General features: G+C 29.0%; 3 protein-coding genes across 8 annotated transcripts in view; 2 read left to right on the forward strand and 1 right to left on the reverse strand.

The window, feature by feature from the left end:
• The first annotated feature begins 855 nt into the window (after window positions 1-855).
• Rexo5 (RNA exonuclease 5) lies at window positions 856-4,917 on the forward strand. 5 transcript variants are annotated; one of them, XM_072021888.1, is made up of 10 exons: window positions 856-1,082; window positions 2,016-2,191; window positions 2,257-2,441; window positions 2,521-2,767; window positions 2,843-3,041; window positions 3,109-3,334; window positions 3,404-3,548; window positions 3,612-3,862; window positions 3,936-4,329; window positions 4,427-4,917. In XM_072021888.1, exons 2-10 carry the CDS (start codon window positions 2,063-2,065, stop codon window positions 4,718-4,720), a joined length of 2,070 nt encoding a protein of 689 aa, XP_071877989.1. In that variant the 5' UTR covers window positions 856-1,082; window positions 2,016-2,062; the 3' UTR covers window positions 4,721-4,917. The 5 variants fall into 5 exon arrangements, with proteins under 5 accessions (XP_071877989.1, XP_071877991.1, XP_071877992.1 ...); XM_072021890.1 differs by having other exon boundaries at window positions 2,056-2,191; XM_072021889.1 differs by lacking the exon at window positions 856-1,082 and adding an exon at window positions 1,129-1,699.
• Window positions 4,918-5,295: 378 nt separating this feature from the next.
• Window positions 5,296-12,122, reverse strand: LOC139997865 (uncharacterized). 2 transcript variants are annotated; one of them, XM_072021886.1, is made up of 5 exons: window positions 11,927-12,122; window positions 11,366-11,705; window positions 11,013-11,287; window positions 10,832-10,942; window positions 5,296-10,637 (listed from the first exon to the last, which is right to left on the reverse strand). In XM_072021886.1, the coding sequence occupies exons 1-5, from the start codon at window positions 11,973-11,975 to the stop codon at window positions 5,632-5,634; spliced, it is 5,781 nt and encodes a 1,926-aa protein (XP_071877987.1). In that variant the 5' UTR covers window positions 11,976-12,122; the 3' UTR covers window positions 5,296-5,631. The 2 variants fall into 2 exon arrangements, with proteins under 2 accessions (XP_071877987.1, XP_071877988.1); XM_072021887.1 differs by having other exon boundaries at window positions 5,296-9,389; window positions 11,927-12,120.
• Window positions 12,123-13,516: 1,394 nt separating this feature from the next.
• Window positions 13,517-20,475, forward strand: part of Axed (BTB/POZ domain-containing protein axundead) — a 40,434-nt gene continuing 33,475 nt past the window's right edge. Inside the window, exon 1 of the mRNA XM_072021895.1 lies at window positions 13,517-13,598. Coding sequence (XP_071877996.1) covers window positions 13,574-13,598 — 25 coding nt within the window. The 5' untranslated portion in view covers window positions 13,517-13,573. The remainder of the gene's footprint in view (window positions 13,599-20,475) is intronic.

Genomic DNA, 20,475 nt, shown 5'->3' on the forward strand with positions numbered 1-20,475 from the left:
AATTTTCTAATAAAATATTTGCAAATTTTAATGATAGATGAGATGTTTCTTATTTATTTAGCATTTATGATTTTATATTATTTTATTAATTGCGTGCTTTTTAATGATTCTATATTTTTTATTGAATTTATTTACATACTTTCATATTTATTGTTATTTATTGATATTCTTAAATTTTTCACATACATTGAAAAATTAGATTGGTCATTTAATATAGTATAATAAAAAGTATTCGTATTGTAATTTACATAATATTAAATAAAAATTAGACCGCAACGAGAAACAGAAGTAAAAATTCAGTATAATTTTTATATACGTACTATGCTTACCATTACGTTCCTGATTGGAGAAAGGGACATTCGCTTCTTATGGACTATTCAAAGCATATAATTTAGCACATGAACTAGAAATATATTTTTCAAACAAAAAACAAGGTCAAGAATAAAAAGTTTCAAAATTATTATCGTTTGTATACAAAATTTTATCCAATCATATTACAATATAAAAAATATTATTTTTGTAACAGAGAACATTCTTAAGGTAATAAATTTTCCATACAAATATTAGTATAGCACTTTATATTTATAATAATCTTTTTACTATATATTTCTTATCTTAAAAAATAGAGATTTTTATAAAATCATCAATAGTATCACGGAAAATGAAAACAAAATAAAATTTACTTGTATTCCTTAAAAGCATACGGTTTTTTAAAAACAGTATTTTATTTTAAGATTATCAAAATTTTAAAGAATATATTAAATTTATATACATAATATTTCTCAATTCATCTAATTCATTAATACCAAACTCTATTAATACATATAATTTTGCTGTAATTATTACATGCTGACCTCTAGCGATGATATGTTACACGATAGAAGAGTAACATGTATTCTTTAATGTTTCCACATTTATGGTTGATAAAGCATCAAACTTTCTAAGTTATATTCATTTTCGAATTATTCAAGAATATCAAACTATAAGTTGTGTGTGTACTATATAGATTATATGTGTTAATATTGTCATCTTTCTGAGAAGCGAAGACAGTGAAGACATAACCTTACTCATAATCAGCCATGGTATTATTTCTTTCTATTCGTTATAACCAATATTAATTAAATGTAAACAAAACGTAAATTACTTGCTATAGATTTTATAATAATAATTTTTGCCTTTGTTCAAAAGTTCATTCTACTGATTTATTCTTTTATCACGTAAACGATTTGAAAAAATTGCATGATATAAATAAACAAACAATTGTGCAGGCCATCAAAGTTTATGTTTGTATTTCCTCGTTTAAATACACCTATTGTTTTGTGTCATTAAAATAAATCAAGCAGTTTTGTACTTACTACTTAATGCATATTTTATATACTTCTATAAAACATATGCTGTGCCATTTATCAAGTGGCAATTTTAGTATTTAACAATGGATGGTAACCAAGTAATGGGGAGGAAAACGATAAAACTTATTATAGATACATTCTTATAGTTAATATCAAATTGAAAGATTATTGTGTAAACCTTTTCACATGAAATTCAAGAACTCTGTTTTTGAATTTTTATATAAACAAATGTATTTATTCGTCAAGGGTTATATCCAGCCCTCATATCTACATTTCTTGTATAGAAATGTACAACATTTCTTTAACATTGTATAACATACAAATATTTTTCCCTTTAATTCGATTTTCAGGTAATTCTAATTGACAATTCATTTTTAATATCCAATTTTAATATCAAAGCTAAGTTTCACATATAACCTCATGTATACATTTACTTTGTCAAGAAAATGTATACTAAGGAATACAGTTTCAAGTCCATCATTTATTATATCTTATGTATAGACTTGTCTTGTGTCACTAAATTTATATTCGTATTATTTTTTCCTTATTAATTTATATGAACCATGAAAATTTCTTTTATTGATATCTAAAATGTGGGAAAATAAAGTGACAGTCTATTTGAATTATAAGTTTACATCAAAGTTTTTATTACTTGTCTTTTTAAAGGTACTTAACTTTAATCTTTTTCAAAAAATATAACAAAAAGAAATATTATGAAGAATCTAACAACAAAACAATTACAAAGAATAGAAAAAAAGAAAAAGAAGATGGCTGCACTTCTGGAAATAACTAAATTAAATGATAAAGATAGAGAAGCTAAAATGCTTGCTCTTAAGAAAGCTGTTAGTATATTTAACTGAGTTATAATATTTTTGTTGTGAAGTTCATATGATAAATATTATTTTAGTCTGCAGAAGCAGATCAGTCAAATGCAAATGATACAGACAGCAGTGAAGTCTCCATGGAAGATAATGTCAAACGTAAACGTCCATGTAATGAAGATTTAAAAGAAACACTTTTGGAAGATTCTACTGAAAAAGAAAATGTAGGAGGTATAGAAGAATCAGATACACTTGCTAACAAAAAGCCTAGGTTTGTATACTGTAAAATGTTTATATATATATTTAGTGTGATATATAAGAATATAAATTATTTTTATTTGGTAATACAGATTAAGTGGAGACGAGTATTTAAAATTGAAACAGGAATTAAGGGAACGTAAAAAGAGACTTAAAATAATACCTCGATTTCGTTTAAAAATAGCTGGTGAAAGTGCTAGCCTAACTGTTAATATTAAAAGTGAAAACAGGATTCCTATTTTTCTTAGTGATATACAACATTTATTATTGTATTCATTACATGGTCATCACTCACCCTATGTGCCAGCAAGATGGTGTCATCTTGAAAAATATAATAGGGTAATGTAAATATTGAACATATATAATATTAAAAATTTCTGAAATATTGTTAAACATTAAACATTTTTTAAAAAGGTCACACACACTGTGGTTCTTGTTGTTGAAGGACTTTCTGTGTATCATTTTATGGCTTATGAAAGTATGTTTCCACATATAACATCAAAGTTGGAACATAGGGTAGAAGTTGTAACACCTACATCATATGGAGGGTCCGTAATAGAGGATCTTGCAGCTGTTCCCATAACCGGAATACAAAGCGATAAATTACTTAAACGTATGTACATTTTAAAATACTATTTGTTATAATATGTAACAAGCATACATGGTGTATAATTTTTTAGAATATGGATCATTAGAGGCTGCATTACAAAATAACGGCGATGTAATAAAATTATTACGAACTGTTTTCCCAATGCATAGAGATCCATCAACAAATGCGGAACAGTTTAAAACAGAATATGGCCTTCCAAAGAGTGATAGATTCCCCCGTACACTATTACTTCTATCTTTATGTCAAATGGTAGAAGAAAATTATCCTGTCCCATTAAAGGGTGAATTAGCAAAAAAGTTAGTACCAATAATAGAAATATTCCGAATTAAATTTATACATTAATTAAACAAATATTTTATGTTTAGATACGGACATTACATAATGACAAAAGATGTTTATGTAGAAGCTAATGAAAGATCTCCAATGTTTGGTCTAGACTGTGAAATGTGTAAAACAACTATTGGAGAATTGGAATTAACGAGAGTATCTCTTGTGGATGAAAGTATGAATGTAAGTTCAATTTCAAAATTATTATGAGTAGGTTATCCAAATTCTATTAAATTCCTGTCACAGGTTATTTATGATAGTCTGGTAAAACCAGATAATCGTATCACTGATTATCTTACTCAATTCAGTGGTATAACAAAAGAAATGTTGGAAGGTGTCACAACTACGTTGTCTGATGTTCAACAAACGTTACGAAAGTTACTTCCCGCAGATGCAATTCTAGTAGGACAAAGTTTAAATTCTGATCTTCATACATTAAAAATGATGCATCCATACATTATTGATACATCTGTTATTTTCAATATTACCGGTGACAGGTGCACAACTTATTTTCTTTATATTACAGTTATATTCTTACAAAAATTTTCCTAAGCAAATATTTAATTACAGATATCGAAAGACAAAGTTACAAATTTTAGCGAGAGAATTTCTTGGTGAAAGAATACAAGAAAGTAGTTCTGGTCATTGTTCAACTCAAGATTCACAGGCTTCTATGAAATTAGTGCAATTAAAATTAGCAAATAGTGTGGATTATGGAGATGCTGTGTTACTTGGTCGTTGCAACATGGAAATATTGAAAATGAAACCAGAGAAAAGGACGGATAATCAGCGATCATTAAAAATTGAAATACGGAAGTATGCTACATCAATTTTCAAACATATAACGAAGGATAAAAAAACTGCTGCCATTGTGGGTAACGGAGAAGTTATGAACGAATATTCTAAATATTTAACTTCTTCTATCAACATTATGGATGATGAAAATTTCAATAAAAACGATCAAGTGTGTACCTCAACCATAAATTGAATTATTAAGGAATCGATTATTTGAATTCTTAATGTCTACTATTCGTATTATCACAATTTTATTGTTATTACAGGTACGTCTTGTAGTGACAGACAATAATAAACAAGCCGTCCTGCGAGCTACACAAATAGCCATGGAACATGCCTTTACTTTATGTCATGTTAGGATAGGACAAGAAAAATTAAAAAGTGATAAAATAGAAAAGACGTTCCGTACTGTAAATAAATGGGTACATAAATTATGGCAGTATATGGCAGTGAATGGTTTAGCATGTGTTATATTTTCGGGAGAAAATAATGCAGCAAATGGTGCTTGTTTTTTGAATCTGAAGAAAGAAATACCTGAAGATTATACAATACGCACTTAAAAATAGAAAAATTTATCATTTGTATACTAATTTAAAAGGAAATTATTGAAGAAGTACCTTTCTAGTAATATGAATTGTAAAGAAATGTACGACAAACTAGAAAACAAAGTCTCCTACCGACTAATTTCCATTCGATAATTATTTTATAGAAATGTACAAATATTGTATTATTAATAAACTTTTTTATTCCTTGTAAATTTAATAAGAGCTTATATTTAATAAGAAATTATAATATGTATAAGCTCTATTGGACAGAGCACATACATTTACGAAATGAACAACAAATTAAAGAGAATGTTAAATTTAATTAAATTAATTTTCGTTATTTTCACCTTAAATATTAAAAATTTATTTCTATAAAGGCGATATATTATCATACAGAATAGGGGTTATTTGGAAAATATAACAATAATAAACATGATAAAGTTAGGAGTTACGAACAAAAACGAGTATCTATATTTTTTTATTTTTATACTACATCTTAATTTATCATATAGAGTGAATTAGCTATAATGAAGTAAGCAAAGTTTAATACGGATGCTTTATACTTGGACATTTTACCAATAAAAATATGATTTGACTAAAATATAATCGCACTTTATATTAAAAAATATATGGTACATTATTTTATACTAACAATAAATTACAAGATGGAAAATAACCACAATTATTAAAACCAAAAGTAAAACGACTTTTAGTTTAGTAGCTTTCAATTTTTCGAAATTACAATAAAAAAGCGAATATGTAAGCATTAGAATAATCAATATTATTAAGATAATTCTTGAAATAGTAAGCAATATATTAATCACTTTTATCTTGCATTGTAAAAAAAAAGGTCGTTTTACTAATTAATACTTGAAACTATTCTATAATGCCTACAGATCATATAACGTGAAATATCAATTAAAAGTTTAGTATGGCTTATCATAAAAGTTTCCTTTACCCGATGACTTTTGCTTTTTCAAATATGTTAAGTAAGCAGAAATAGGTTGTCGTGGATTCATAGCTAGCATTCTTTCTCGGAATAAATTTGCTTTTGGAGCTTTCTTTTTCTTTTTCATTGTTTCAATATCGACGACACTAAATTCAGTTGTATTTCCAGTACAACTTGGTAGAGTAATATCATCTTCTATGTACATATTCTTCATCTTTTTAGGTTTGAAACTGCGCACTGGAGATAGGGAAGATTTTTCTTCTGATAATTTTCTCTTTTTTGATGATTTTAATGGAACATCCGATAAATTTTGAACAATGTAATCCGGAAGCCGTTTAATACTTTTTTCTTGTATGTCCGTTTTACTAAATTCTGTCACCTGATTTTTGGATTTCAATTGTTTGATCTTAATTTCTTTTTGTTCTTGCAGCTTTTCATTGTGTTCTCTTTGTTTCTTTTTTTTCATTTCTTTGTTGGCTTTAATATTATCAGCAGCACGTTTTAAATCTTTTAACGCTTCATCTCGAGCTTTAGAGAATGTAATCGTTTCTGGTCCCTCATCAGAATCTGATACTGCTTCGTGAAACTGTTGTGTTTCATTAGATGCTACAGTGTATTTTATATTATCTGTCTTCACACCTTCTAATAATTGTTTTTGCTTTTTCTTTGATAATTTTTTAACTGAAGTATTTCCCTTCTGATCTGAAACATCACTTGATAATTTCTGCTTTTTCTTAGGAACCTTTTTAGGTGGAACTTCTTCATATTGCAAAGCATCATCTTCTGACAATAATTCCTTTTTTTTCTTAGGCAACTTTTCAACCAATACTTTTTTATCTTGCAAAGCAGTATCTTTTGCTAATAATTTCTGCTTTTTCTTAAGTAGTTGCTCGTTTGGAATATTGTCATCTGATAAAACGATTGAAACTTTTTTCTTCTTTTTCTTTAATATTTTAGTCTTTTCATTTGTCAAATCTTGAACGTCTTGAACATCTAGAACTTTTTTCTCTTTTTTTTTCTTCTTCTTTATTTCGTTACGTATTTTTTCATCTTGACTTTCTGATTGTATTTCAGTAACTTGTTCATCTGACTCTTCTTGCATTTGCACATCAGTATTATTTGTTTTCTTCTTCTTCTTCCCCTTTTTCTTATTTTCCTTTTCTGTTTCATCATTATTGTCAATATTGCTAGTGGGAATAAATTGTTTAGCTGCCTTTAGTAATTTTGAATCATTATTTTCTGGGAAATCAGTTTCAGATAAAGTAGACTTAGTAACTTCTTCAACTATTGGTCGCTTTCGTTTTTTACGTTTCTTTTGACGATCACTTTCTAATATGTTCTCCGCTACTTTAAGCAGCTTTTTCTTTAATGAATCATTTGGATCTGGTGCTGCTTTTGTGTTTTGTTCATCATTGTTTTCGTTTTCTTCTTTACCTTGGTCATTCTGTTCATTATTGTTACTAGAATTTGTTAATTTTTTAAAATTAGTATTTAATATTGGTGCACTTTCATTTAATTTCAATTGTCTTAAGTACTTTGTTGTAGGTGTTTCACTTCCTAAAACTAGTGTTGATTTGTTTAATTCTGGTACTTTAGATGACATTGGTCTTGAAAGATTTGTTTTTGTTGCCAAGTCAGTTAATTCCGATGGAAGACTTCTATGCATGAGAGTTTCATTGTTTTTTATACTTTTTAATTTCTTTACATTTTGTTTTTCCTTTAATGTCAAATCTTTGTCTTTTTCCTCATCAAGGGAGTCATTTTCTTCAGCACCACAGGTTTTGACATTAAGTTTCTCTTGCTTAGATACACTTATTTTGGGAGTACTACATTCTATTGATTTACTAAGTTTTAATACTTTTGTATCAAATATTAGTTGAGAGTCATTTAATGACTGTTCTACACTTTTAACCGTAAATTCTTTAGAGTTTCGCTTTTGTTTTATTCTTTTTGTTTCAAAAGATAAATCAGGGTAATTATCTCCCTTTTCATTTTCTTCTATCAGAGATGTATCTGATTTAAGATTCTTCTTCTTTTTCTTGTCACTTCTAATGGTTTGAGACATACTTAAATCACCAGATTTTCTTGATGTATTTTTTTCTTCATTAGAAGTATCTGTCCTCTTACTTATATTTTTTTCCGTGATATTTTCTTCGTCATTTTCATGTTGTTCTTCTTTCTGAATTGTTTTTTGTTTTATCCCTTCTCCATCATCTCTCTGATCTTCTTTAGTCTGTTCCTCATTATGTAATGTATCCTTTTCAATACTCTCATTTTTATTGTCCTCACTTTCATCTTCTTTTTCATCTTCTTCTTCATCTTCAATTTCATCATCATCAACTACAAAATCTGCAAGATCTGACCCATTATCATCTGGGTCTGATGATTCTGTTTCTGATGCTCTACATTCATCTCCTGGTACATCATCATCAGAAAACTTTGCAACATCTTTACCATAAAAATTATATTCTTTTTGGATATCAGAATCTACAGTGCTATTAGATTCATTATCATTGTCGCTGTTACTATCGCTTGTTCCGCAAAATAAAAATTTAGGTATTTCCAATTTATTTTGTGAATCATCGGAATTTTGAGTTTCATTAGAATCGGATCCCATGTTTGCTATGGTCGAAAAATTTCTATTCAATTTTTCCCTTGTTGCACTGCGAATTTGCTTCTCGCGAACTTTTTTTGAATCATGGTCAGACTCTTCCAAATTTTCATCTAACTGTTGTGGTTTCATCTTTTCCTTCGAAGTATTTAACGACTGATTTGTCCCATTTTTCTTAGCAGATGTAACTATATCTTCATTACAATTCGATTTATTTAAAGATTTCCGTTTGTTTACAGTTTCAGCTGCATTAGATTCTTCAAGTCTATTTGCCCCTTGCACTGACTTATTAAGAGATTTTCGTCCTTTTGGGACATCTTCAGACAATTTACTTTTATTTAATGATAAATTTTCTTCCCCTTCTGTTGTTTCATATGATTCAGATAAACTGTTATTTTTTAACGATTTCTGGAGGGACATATTACTGTTAGGTGTAGAATATTTATTACTATCTTTCGTCGTAGACGTATTCTCACCAACATTTATTGATATTTCTTCATCTTTTGTAATATTTTTTGTATCTTCTACTGTATTTCTATTTTTTTCTTCATCTTTATTTTCGTTTTGTTTCGTGTTCTTCAGTTTTTTTCCTTTGGAAGATTTATCCTTGCTATCATTTAATTTACATTCGTCTTCTGGTATATCCATTAATTTATTTTCATTTTTTGCTTTCATAGAATCTGAATGTGCTTTTAATATAACGGTATCATCTGAATCATAATCAAAAGATATTTTCTCCTTGCTTGTTTTTAAATTTTCCGCGGCTAACCATGCCTCTCTATCGACTAAAACAAGATCACATTCGGCTTCACTTTCATCTTCAGTTGTCTTTGAATGTATAGAATTTTTGTCCATATCATTATTCTTTTCTTTCCATTCACTGGCTGAGATATCTTGAAATGTATGTGACACACTAGTATCAGAATCGTTATCATCAGCTTTCATATTTTCTTGACATTCTTCAGAGGTCACTTGGTTAGTGTCTGTATGTTTTTCATTCGATTCTAATTTGTTTTGATATTGTTTCTTCAGTCTTAAAGGATCTGTAGAATCATCCAGTACAGAAACTTTCTTTGATTGTTCTCCTCTTTCTGGTGCTTCTTCAACAAATTCAGCAGGAGTCTCTGTAACAATCGAAGAGTCACTACTTTTAATCACATTAGTTACATTAGCTTCATTCATATTAATTAATGTAGAATCCTCTATGCTCATGTGAGCATCCGAGGATTTTAACAAATTGCTCGTATTAGGAGATAAATTATTTGTTTCACTTATGTTTTTTAAACAAGATACATCCTCATGCTTTGAAACAGTTAAATTTTGAGTATCTGAAACTGATTTCACATCTACTGAATTTGACGAATCTATGTTACTTAATTTAGGAGATGAAATCAATTTTGTACAACTTATATCATCATTTTCATGCACATTTTCTGATGTATTTAAGTTATCACTTTTACTTTTCGTGTCATACTGATCATCATTTATACATTGATTTATATCATTTTGTTCAGATTCTTCATTTTCATTTATATTTTCCTTGGTATATGAAACATCCATTTCGCTGCTTACATTTGCATTACTTGCATGAACATAAGCTTTCTTTGATTCTACATTTAATTCAATACCAATTTCTGTAGATTTATTATCATCTACTGTATTTATATCTTCTGCAAGTTCCATACTTTCAACATTATCGTTGGAACTTGCATTTGTAGATACTACTTGTATAGGACCATTCTTATCTAAACTTTCATTACATGGACTTCCAATGGCTGATTCTGTTTTTGTACCTACTACTAAGTTTTGCATATTATTAGAATTGTCTTCTTCACTCATTGAAATATCCAGACCTTCAGTTGGTAAATTACTAATTACACCAATATTAACTTCTTTCATAGAAACATTTTCATTTGCCATTTCTAATGATCGTTTAGAATGACGACGTTTTGGCGATAAACTTGTTTCAATGCAAGGATATTTGCATGTTTCTTCGGCTGACACATTTGCATTCAAATTATTTATAGATACGTGTTTCGGACTTTGTTGTGTATTAGAAATTGTATTATTTATATCCTGTAAGCCAGTAACGATATTTGTTGTAAGATTCTCTTTATTATTATGACCATCATGTTTTTCCATTGGATTATTTAAATCTTCAATAAATGTGTTTTCATCTTTATTTTGTGGAAGTATTTTAGATTCATTATCTATTAAGGATTCTGCTTCATTTGTATTATCTACAGGCAGTGTTTTGCTACTTTCTAGTATACTTTTATCTGATATTTTTGTATCAGTAAGTACATCCTTTTCAATATCTTCAAAATTATTTGAAGAAACATTTTCTGGAGGGTTGTTGTGGGGTCCCTGAACTGTTGTAAATGTAAATGTAAATATCAGTTAGTCCTTATATTAGTTTTTATTAACAAATGTTATTCTAGAACTTTTTAGTTATATATTGTAATTTTGTTGAATTTTATACAGATAATGAACTATTTTTGCAATAGATTGCAATCTAATTAAAATTAATATAAAATAATGAAGTATAACGATAAATTAATCTTACCATCATCTTCTGAATGTTTTTCATTTATACTGTTACGACTTGTATTGAGTTTGTTTTTCGAAGTTGGCAATGATTCGTCTTTTGATGATGTCTTAGGGGAATTTTCTGTTCCTACAATTCAATATGGAATTACAGAAGTAAAATTTTTTTAATTTAAGTATATTTTCAAAATATAATATACCTGATTCTCTAGTTTCAATAAGATCAGGTAATGTGCGATCTAATGTCACGACTGGATACTTCATATATTCTCCTTTTTCTTCTAAAAGTGGTTCTGACAGTAGCACCGAAGTTCGTCTTCTTGTCTTAATAGGTGTATTGACTAATTCACCACGCTGCTGTTTATTTGGCGTATTAGCTTCAGGCCCCACGGAACTAGCTCTTACATTACGTTTAACAATTCTTGATGCTGGTTGTGGAGATTTTGCTTCTGAACCAGCTCTTGTAAAACGTTTACTAAACAATAAGTATATACAAAACAAACATAAAACAAAAATTCATACATATAAATCAATCATTAATCATTATAGATACCTTTTTCGAGTATTTGTTTTATTACTATCATTGGAAGTGTTATTTCTAGTTCTCTTTGTCGGTGTGCCAACATCTGATTCTGAGATTTCGTTAACATCTGAGGATATAGAATTTATTCTAGAACGTAAAGTTCGTCGATTTTCACTGATAGCAGAATTGTCCATAGCACTGGCTCGTTGCCTTGTGATTCTAGAAGTTTGTGTAGTGCTAACGATGCTTGAGTCGCTTAAAGGCGATTCGGGCGAAGATTCATTTTGTTTAACGTTTGGCTTAATTCGAGAGCTGCGACGAAGTGGAGAATCAGCCGATATCACCTCGATATTAGCACGGGTTCTCCGACCTTATATTTTAAAGGGAAAATGAAGAAAAATATAGTAATACGATCAAATTTCGTGAGATATCAATTATTTACTTCGAGATGGCTTCAAATAACGTTCATACAGATTGTATATTACGTTGTTAAATTGATAAAAGTACAACATGCAACTTCGAATCGACCGTTAGATTCAGCAACTGAGTGAACCGCGTGCGCATAGAAACCAAAAAATGAAAAATACAAACCATGTTTCACTTCTATTTCTTCATCTGATTCTTTTACAAGACGCGACATTTTTTTTACTGTTTACACTGTATACTAACAATAAGTCGTATAAAAAAGATAATAGTCAATAGGGGGTTACGTATTAACACGTGTTTATTCGCTGAATTTAAACTGACGACATACTCAACCTTCACCACATTGCGCGCGGATCGTCCGTTGTAGAAAATGCACTCAGAGCCACCAAGTGACAAAATTCAGCGATATTTCAATTTCTTCGATAAATCCGTTAAAAGAAATTTCTTTTAGGTAATGTAAACAATCAACAGATAATACATAATATTGTTTATACAAAAAAATACACGTTTTTATTATTTCTTTATTATTTGTATCGTTCTACTCGAAGTAATAAAACTTATAATCTTATAACAAAAATTAATTCGTAATCATTGTGAAAAGTGCGGGAAATTAATAAAAGAAATATGTAAATCAATACATCACCGATAATGCAATCAGAGAGTAGAAAATATTCTTCTGTAAGTTTAGTTTTAATATTATTTAAATTTACATAAAATAATGATTTGCTTAAAATCAATATTTATCAGTAATAACAAATAATTTTACAGTAGAAATGCATGTTTTAGCGAAAGGAATTACATGTGTTCGTAATATTGCTATTCATTTTGTATTAATTCGTTTATATTAATACATAAATTATTAATCTTTATATATTTATTTAATAGATCTATTTGCATAAAAATTATATTTTAAATGACATGGAAAATATATTTCTTTAAGTTAGCTGTTACCAAGCCCGGCTAGCTCAGTCGGTAGAGCATGAGACTCTTAATCTCAGGGTCGTGGGTTCGAGCCCCACGTTGGGCGATATTTTTGCTTTCTCTTTATATTTTTTAAAATAATTTTCAATATTATTACATTGCAATTTATACACATTTTATAACTTAAATTATACATACAATGTGCACCTATTTTCCAGTACCTCAACATTTCTTTATTTTCTTAACTTCGTTTTTACGTTTCTTAGAAACTTCTGTGATTATAACTCATTCTCATAATTTATTTTCAAGCAAACATATATCCTTGATGAAAGGCGAACTGTACATTAGTATGCATGACAAATCATCTTAAATATATAATGTCTACAAGGACGTTCCTGCAAAAAAGAACACGTTTCTGCAGCAATTTATTTAGTCCTTTCTTTGCGTGGTTGATCACCATCAATAATAGACTTCGAACTAAAAAAAATGCATTGTCGAGAAGTGTATATATCGTGAAGTAATCGGACTTGTAACAATAATGATTCACTTGATTTATCTTCTTCAATAATTTACATGGGATATCAACATATAAATATTTAGAAGTTGATTTGATTCGTGACATTTTGAAAAAGAAAAATCATTTCAGTTGAAATTCTTTGGTGAATGTAGAACAAAATTGTGTACGAAATTGTGCGTTATGTGAGTGAGATACGCGTAAAACTGAATTTTTTACCTCTGAACTTTAAAGAGCTGAGTTCGAGTAAAAATGTGGCAGAGATTTCTTTTTAATAGCATTTAGATCATATTAGTTGTAAATAAAGATAAAAGAGTTTCAAATTTTTAACAATATAGGTACATACACATAAGTGAATCTACTTGAGAGATTGGAAAATGTATTTCGTCGTGGAACTTACAGGTAAATCGATATTATAAGCAATTTAATGTAATTAATAAATATTCGTGGATTTATGGCAATATTTAAATGTGGAAACGTGTATAGAAAGTGTATAATATAGAGAAACGTATAAAATATCGAAGATAAACCATATTATAATACATGTGGTTATATTATTTTATAATTTATAATATTCATTATAATATATACAGGCGAATAAATTTAGGTTCCATCGCATTAATTGTGTTTATAAAAATGTAAGTCTGCATAAAATATTTATTGTTAGTACTAGACATATTGCAACGTAATCTAGCAATTAATTCTTGTCGAAGGAATATTAATCAAATGAATGTTTTTTGACTTATCAATAATTAGTATAGCAGTTTTCTAAATGTACTTATATAAATATTAAAAAGTGATCGATTATCGAATTCGAAGAGCCACACTATTCTTATTACACGTGAAGAACATTTTTCGGTTATTCTATTTGTTAATTAATAATTCCAATATATATGAAAAAATACTTAATTCTTACTATTCTGAAGTAATGATTTCAATAGGATAACGTAAATCAAGAATATTATACGTATATAAAAATAATATTATACACATATATCGTTTAATTTAAACCAAACTCTAAATCATGTAATAATAAATTGACTAATACTTATTTATTTTTATTTCGAGTAATTTCATTTTATTTTATTATATCAGTGTTATAATTAGTCAAAAAAATATAAGAAAGTCTTAAAAATATTTGCCAATAATACTGATAATATATTTATGGAATAGTATAATTTAAAATATTATTTACGAAATACTATTTACAAAAATATTAATATTCTACTTGTAACGTCCAGATAGGCCATTAATTATTACGCTGTGTTTTGTGTTTATGATCGTGTCTGCGCGTCTGACTCTTCTCAATGCTTCACTACTTAGGAAGCGTGAGACCAGCGAGCTCTTTATCGTCAAATATAAATACGAATCATCTGACGTTGCGAAATATCATTTTTTATATATCATTTTTAATATTTTTAAACTGTAAGCTTATATCGACAAAATATTGGGACTTACAATCGATAGCTCGTATTACAATATATTAAGACACGAGATCACCGAATCGTATTGCAAGATATTATTATTTACTAGCGAAAACTCGTGTAGCAAAATATTGGAATAACATAATACGTTGAAAAATATAATATAATAAAGTAAAAAATAGATCGGGGAAAATAGACTTATTTGCGTTTCTTCGAAAATTTATAAATCTTAAATCAAATGTTAATATAAAGATAATACATGAAATAACTGTAAGAAACACGTTTTAAAAATATCTATATCTCGATTACGCAAAAACATCAGCTGTATTGGAGTTATTTTAAAACGTTCGCCGTCACGAAAAGGAATGACTCTGCTACAGAAATGCAAGGGACTCGTTGCCTCGTCGATGAGGCATACGCCATCGTCATTCTTTGTCGGTTATCCTATGTTTTTTGTATAGTATACTTAGTATGTATAGTATGCTGTATAAGATATTTTGGCATAGCATACAGTCCAGTCAAATTAGCCTTGAACGCAACAAAAAAAAAAAAAAAAAAAAAAAAAAAAAAAAATAAGAAAAAAAGGCAGGTGCCTGAAATCCTATTTCGTCAACTTAAAAAAATTATGTTTAGGAACAAATTTCATACGCTTGTCAGTCAAGATTTTTTGCAGAGAGTTGATAAATAACCTCGAGATTTACCGAAAACGACCTTTTCTGTTATGTTTTGAAAACACAAACGACAGAGTCAGTCTGAGAAATATTTTACGCTTACATAATAAATTAAATATCAACATAGACGTTAGCACAAAATTTATAGATTATAGAATAAATTAAAAAAAAAATATGTTGTCTTTTTAAGAAATTTTTATCAATACGATTTCTTCCATGAAGATATTTAATGTTCGAAGCTTATAAAAATATTTAATGCGTTATTAAATCAGTTTCAGATTTATTTTAGTAATGTAAATTTTTCTCATTTCTTTCATGCTGAGGTATAAATTCATTTATTCGCGTCTAAGAAGCTTTATCGATCGAACAAAGTTCTTCGAAACACGAAGACAAACGTATGCTTTCTCTGTAAATGACGTAATATCAAAAAGTATATTTTCTTTTTCGTTTGTCTTCCATTGCGTCTCTTTGGCCATATAATGCCATAAAAAAGGAGAAGTCAATAAAAGTTTAAATATAGTTAACGACAGACTTCTGCTAATAGCTTTTCTATATGTTTCTTATGCTTCTCTTCTTTCTTATGATTTCAATCCTGAAACGAGTATGGAAGCACAATCACTAACAAACCTTCGACGAACTAGCTTTTCTATATATCTTTTATATTTTCTTATACTTACCTTTATGTTTCTTCTTCATATCGTAATCTCATAGAAAATGAGGAAGCGACAGCAATTTTCTCCATATCTTTTACAATTTAATTCTTCAGAGTTTAGAGAGTAATGGGACAATACATCCTAAATTAATTGCTATAATTTTTATAATTTTTCACAAATCTATTGAAACTTAGGATCCCGTTGTAAGTGGAACCGCGCGATTCATATTGAAAATTTAATTTTAATTCTTCAGAGTTTAGAGAATAATGTGACAATACATCCTAAATTAATTGCTATAATTTTTATAATTTTTCTCTTTTTCTATTGAAACTTAAGATCCCGTTGTAAGTGGAACCGCGCGATCTGTACTGAAAATTACATTTAATTTATTTTCTAAAATTTAAACGCATCATTGTCCGTATTGTTACACTATCGCGTTCATTCTCAAAAGAAAAATCTCTCTTAAGAGACTTCATTCTTTTCTTTAATTTCAAACAACCGTATGTCCTGCTACGATTATACATAAATTGCTGTTTATTTATTTTACTCTATTTTGTATCGCTTTCATCCGATATAATTTAGAATAGGCTGCTGCACTTTTGATCCCTCGAATTCACTCAGAACGTCGTATTAAGGTTAAAGGCTTAGGGGGATTCCTACGTGACGTTCTGGTCAACTATTTCTGCCTTCCGTTTCGCTGCGGATGCTATCGACCCTGGACAACTTTCAAACCCCGGATCTTGTACCTTGACCTAATTCTGTCGCACACGTCCCCATATTCTTCGATCAATACTTCTTTCCCATTTTTACGACACATTTTCGCAATAATTTTTATCAGACAACTCTTCATTTGCATATCTTAGTATCCAGAATATAAAAAAAGATTTAGAAATATTAGACAGGTTAAAGTTATTTCGATAAGACTTTTAATAAATCGTATCACTGTTGCGAGAGTTGGAACATGGGCCAGTCACTGTGACGTTGTTTTAGTTTACTCTTTCGAAACAAGGATTTTTTAACAATAAATGTAATAATATTTGTATATAATATTTGAATATTCTTCGATTTGGCAAAATAGAAATTTTCAAGATGACACATACGTATGTATAACTCAATTTATAGGATTCTAGTCTCATTTATCGTAATCATACTGATAATATCCTTATACTACTTCCTTCAAATTATTGGCAGTGTAAGAAGAAGTAATTGTAATTAGGCAAATAGGCAATTGCGCTGTGAGTTGTGTTCAAACGATTACATCAAAGGTAGAGGCTGTTATTGACTAAGGGAACGTTCTCCACGTTTCTGGATTAGCGGTAATTTTAATTCTATTTAGGACCTAACACACATAATTGTTTATTTACCTAAAACACATAAATTAACGAAAACTCACATAATTATAGAATATTGCAATACTGTTATTCTATATATTATCTTCATTATTAATGTATACAAACTCATTTTTAACTATAAAAATTGTAATGTACAAATGGCACTACAAATGCAATCTTTTGTTGATAGAATTCAACGAATAATTTTTCAATCTCTCGCAAATTGTTACTTATTTGTAATATATTTTAAGCAGATCACTAAACCGTAGGAAAACAGGAAGCAAGATTTCAACGTAAACTTCCGTGGGAGACTGTTAGGTTTCTAAATTATATACGTAATGCAGAGAATGAATCATAAGGAAGTCCAAGAAGTTGCTGTCCTTATCAATTAATTTCCTTACATGCAAGCATTCGTATCTCGATTTCCTTCTGCCCTTTCACTGTTCTCCACTCCACTCGTATTTTGTTTACAGTTTCGAACCATCTGTTTCTACTGATGTCACATAGTACATCAATTCTATACATACTATAGAATAAGAAATACGACTACTAAACGAAAAAGGAAAACAGAAAGAAAACACGGAAGATACAGCAATGTTTTAAACAAGCCGAATAAATAATTTCGTTTCTTTAGAATTAAATGAAATATATGTGGAAAGCAAACAATTGTTCAGAATCTTCTACGTATATATTATAAACATTGATAACGAGTAGATTGGATGTTTAAGCATTTATGGGAAATCTAAAGATGCAAAATAGAGAGAATAATGAGATGATTAAAGTATGGTACTCTTTAGAGTACTTAGCGAGTGCAACGAATCTTTGCTCGAGGTTCTTGCTTGTTTCTTTATTTGTATTTCTAAAAATAAGAATCTGTACAAACATCTGTAATCTGACAGTAGTTTTTTAATTTAATAACTTTCATTTCGTTTCTTTAAAATCAAATAAAAGGTAGGTGAAGCAATTATTTAGAATTTATGAATATTTATCGATACAAAGGTTAACTAATAATTTTAATCCTAAAATTAATTCAAGTCTACTTTCGCAAACAATATGATTTCGATACAATATGATGTGGCGAAAAGGAAAAGATTTATAAGAACTGAGCTTATTATGTTACCTAATTCTCGAAATAAAAGTATTACCCAAACAAATCCGGGAATTTGAACACACGATAAATACGAAATTACGAAACTTTTTCAACGAAACTGTAAGTAACTATTGATATATATACAGGTATGTACCTTTTTACGATAAGCGTTCTACGTCCCATTGACAAAGGTGCATTGACTCTAATCGTAGATGCATTGGCGCAAGGTTGAAGGCCAACAACTCGAAGAGTCGATTCAACGCAAATTTTAGCCCCATTTTTGGCAGAACAATTGATTTATACCGATGAGAACACCAATCTAATCGTTGCTGTCGACCTATCGTTTGCTCAATGGAATTCGAAAGAATTTGCTGTACGTCAGGTTCCCTTATCCCTCGCGTTGTTTGAAAAATATTAGGCCAACAACATTGAGCCAACGCTAGGAATTCTATTTCCACGAGCTCTACATCTTCGAAGTCACTGGCACTTATGTGGGTCATTAACACCTCGAAAAAGAAAAGGGGAACTTCTTTTCCCATTGATTTCGCTCGTTAACGCTAATATTTACTTGTTTAAAATCGATCATTGATTTCTTGAAAAATTAATATCTTATGTGATAGCTCGATTTGTTAATCGGTTAACGATAGATTATTACGTATAAATAAATTATGAAAACACACACGTTCACGCGTTTATTTCTTGTTTATTATATAGACAAATTTATAATAGCTTTAACTGTAAAACTAATTCAAATTTATTCCTCGAAACGGTATAACGGTATAACGTTATAACGTACATACTTTTAGGAAAAAAAAATTTTTTTAGGCAGACAAATATCATTAGTCTAATGTCTGTTATTTGAATTTTTTTTTGTAAAATTCGTATTACAATTCTTCTTTAAATTTTTGTAGGAAATGAATTCTCTACAAAATATCTTACTTGGAGTTAACAGGTATAATTATATTGCTTGAAATAATCGTGTATAATTGTTCTTTGTTTATTCTTGTCCTTTGTTCTAGTTTCCTTGAATGTTTCGTACATGTTCTGTTAGTACGTTACCTAATCGAAATAGTAAACGAAAACAAAATTTATTTTCTTATTTCATACTGAGAAGCGTTAAACCGTTTCCAATTAATTTCTTGCGAAGCGATTCATTGTGAATTGAGTTGTTTGAAAAACTTGGATCAAGGAAAGAATAATAATTTTTATATTCTAAATAACAAATACATATTAAATATGCGTACGATATATTTTTATAAAACAAAAAGAAACAAGGGGAACCGTAAGGAATGTTTAATTTCTTAATCCCCAAAACTTTTTGCATTTTTAACAAGTAAAAGAAAACTTCACTGTAGGTTCATACGTATAATAAATTCGTATTTGTTTAATAAATGTATAACTAATAATTATGTATTTTATATAACAAAATTCAGTTCATTTTATATAACAAAATATTACGACACTATATTTACTCGAGTCTTTCGTATTTTTCAATATGTCCAATTCGTATTTTCCCTAATTATATTTATCTGCTTTAAAAAAGAAAAACCCGAACTAATTCGTGTGCAATAATATAATACTTGTAAACAAAATTAGATCGAGTATCGTTAGTTTCCACAAAATAAGATTCACTGTTACATAACTACGTTATTAATAAGGAAAATTTATAACAATCTAACAGTCTGTAGAAACAAAGTTACCTTAGATTACGTTATTTTTGTCAAGATGAAAAGTTGACATACGTTGTCCAATGAATCTCGAAAGGGTTAAATAAGAAAAAGAAGATCTGTTCATTGACGCACGACCAAATCTCTGTCGATGAAACTCATTCATTGCTTCCTAATCGTACAGCGAGTCATCCCCTCGTATTAATACTTCTTTTTTGCTTTTTTCCATCGAAAAGTCGGCGAATAGGAAACAGTGAAATTGTTTATCGAACTATAGCAAAAGGGCAGAGATGCCCGGCGTCTGCGCGTCGCGACGCGTGCTATGTATAGCCAGTGATACGTCTGGTGGCCGGGGCATCGGTTCCTCCGTGCGAATTATATGTTCATTGCAGGCTTGGTCATCGGCCAAGACGTACGGTATTATGTTCGCACCACGAAAAAAC

The sequence above is a fragment of the Bombus fervidus genome, chromosome 2 (assembly GCF_041682495.2).
Source record: "Bombus fervidus isolate BK054 chromosome 2, iyBomFerv1, whole genome shotgun sequence".
Lineage (NCBI taxonomy): Eukaryota > Metazoa > Arthropoda > Insecta > Hymenoptera > Apidae > Bombus > Bombus fervidus.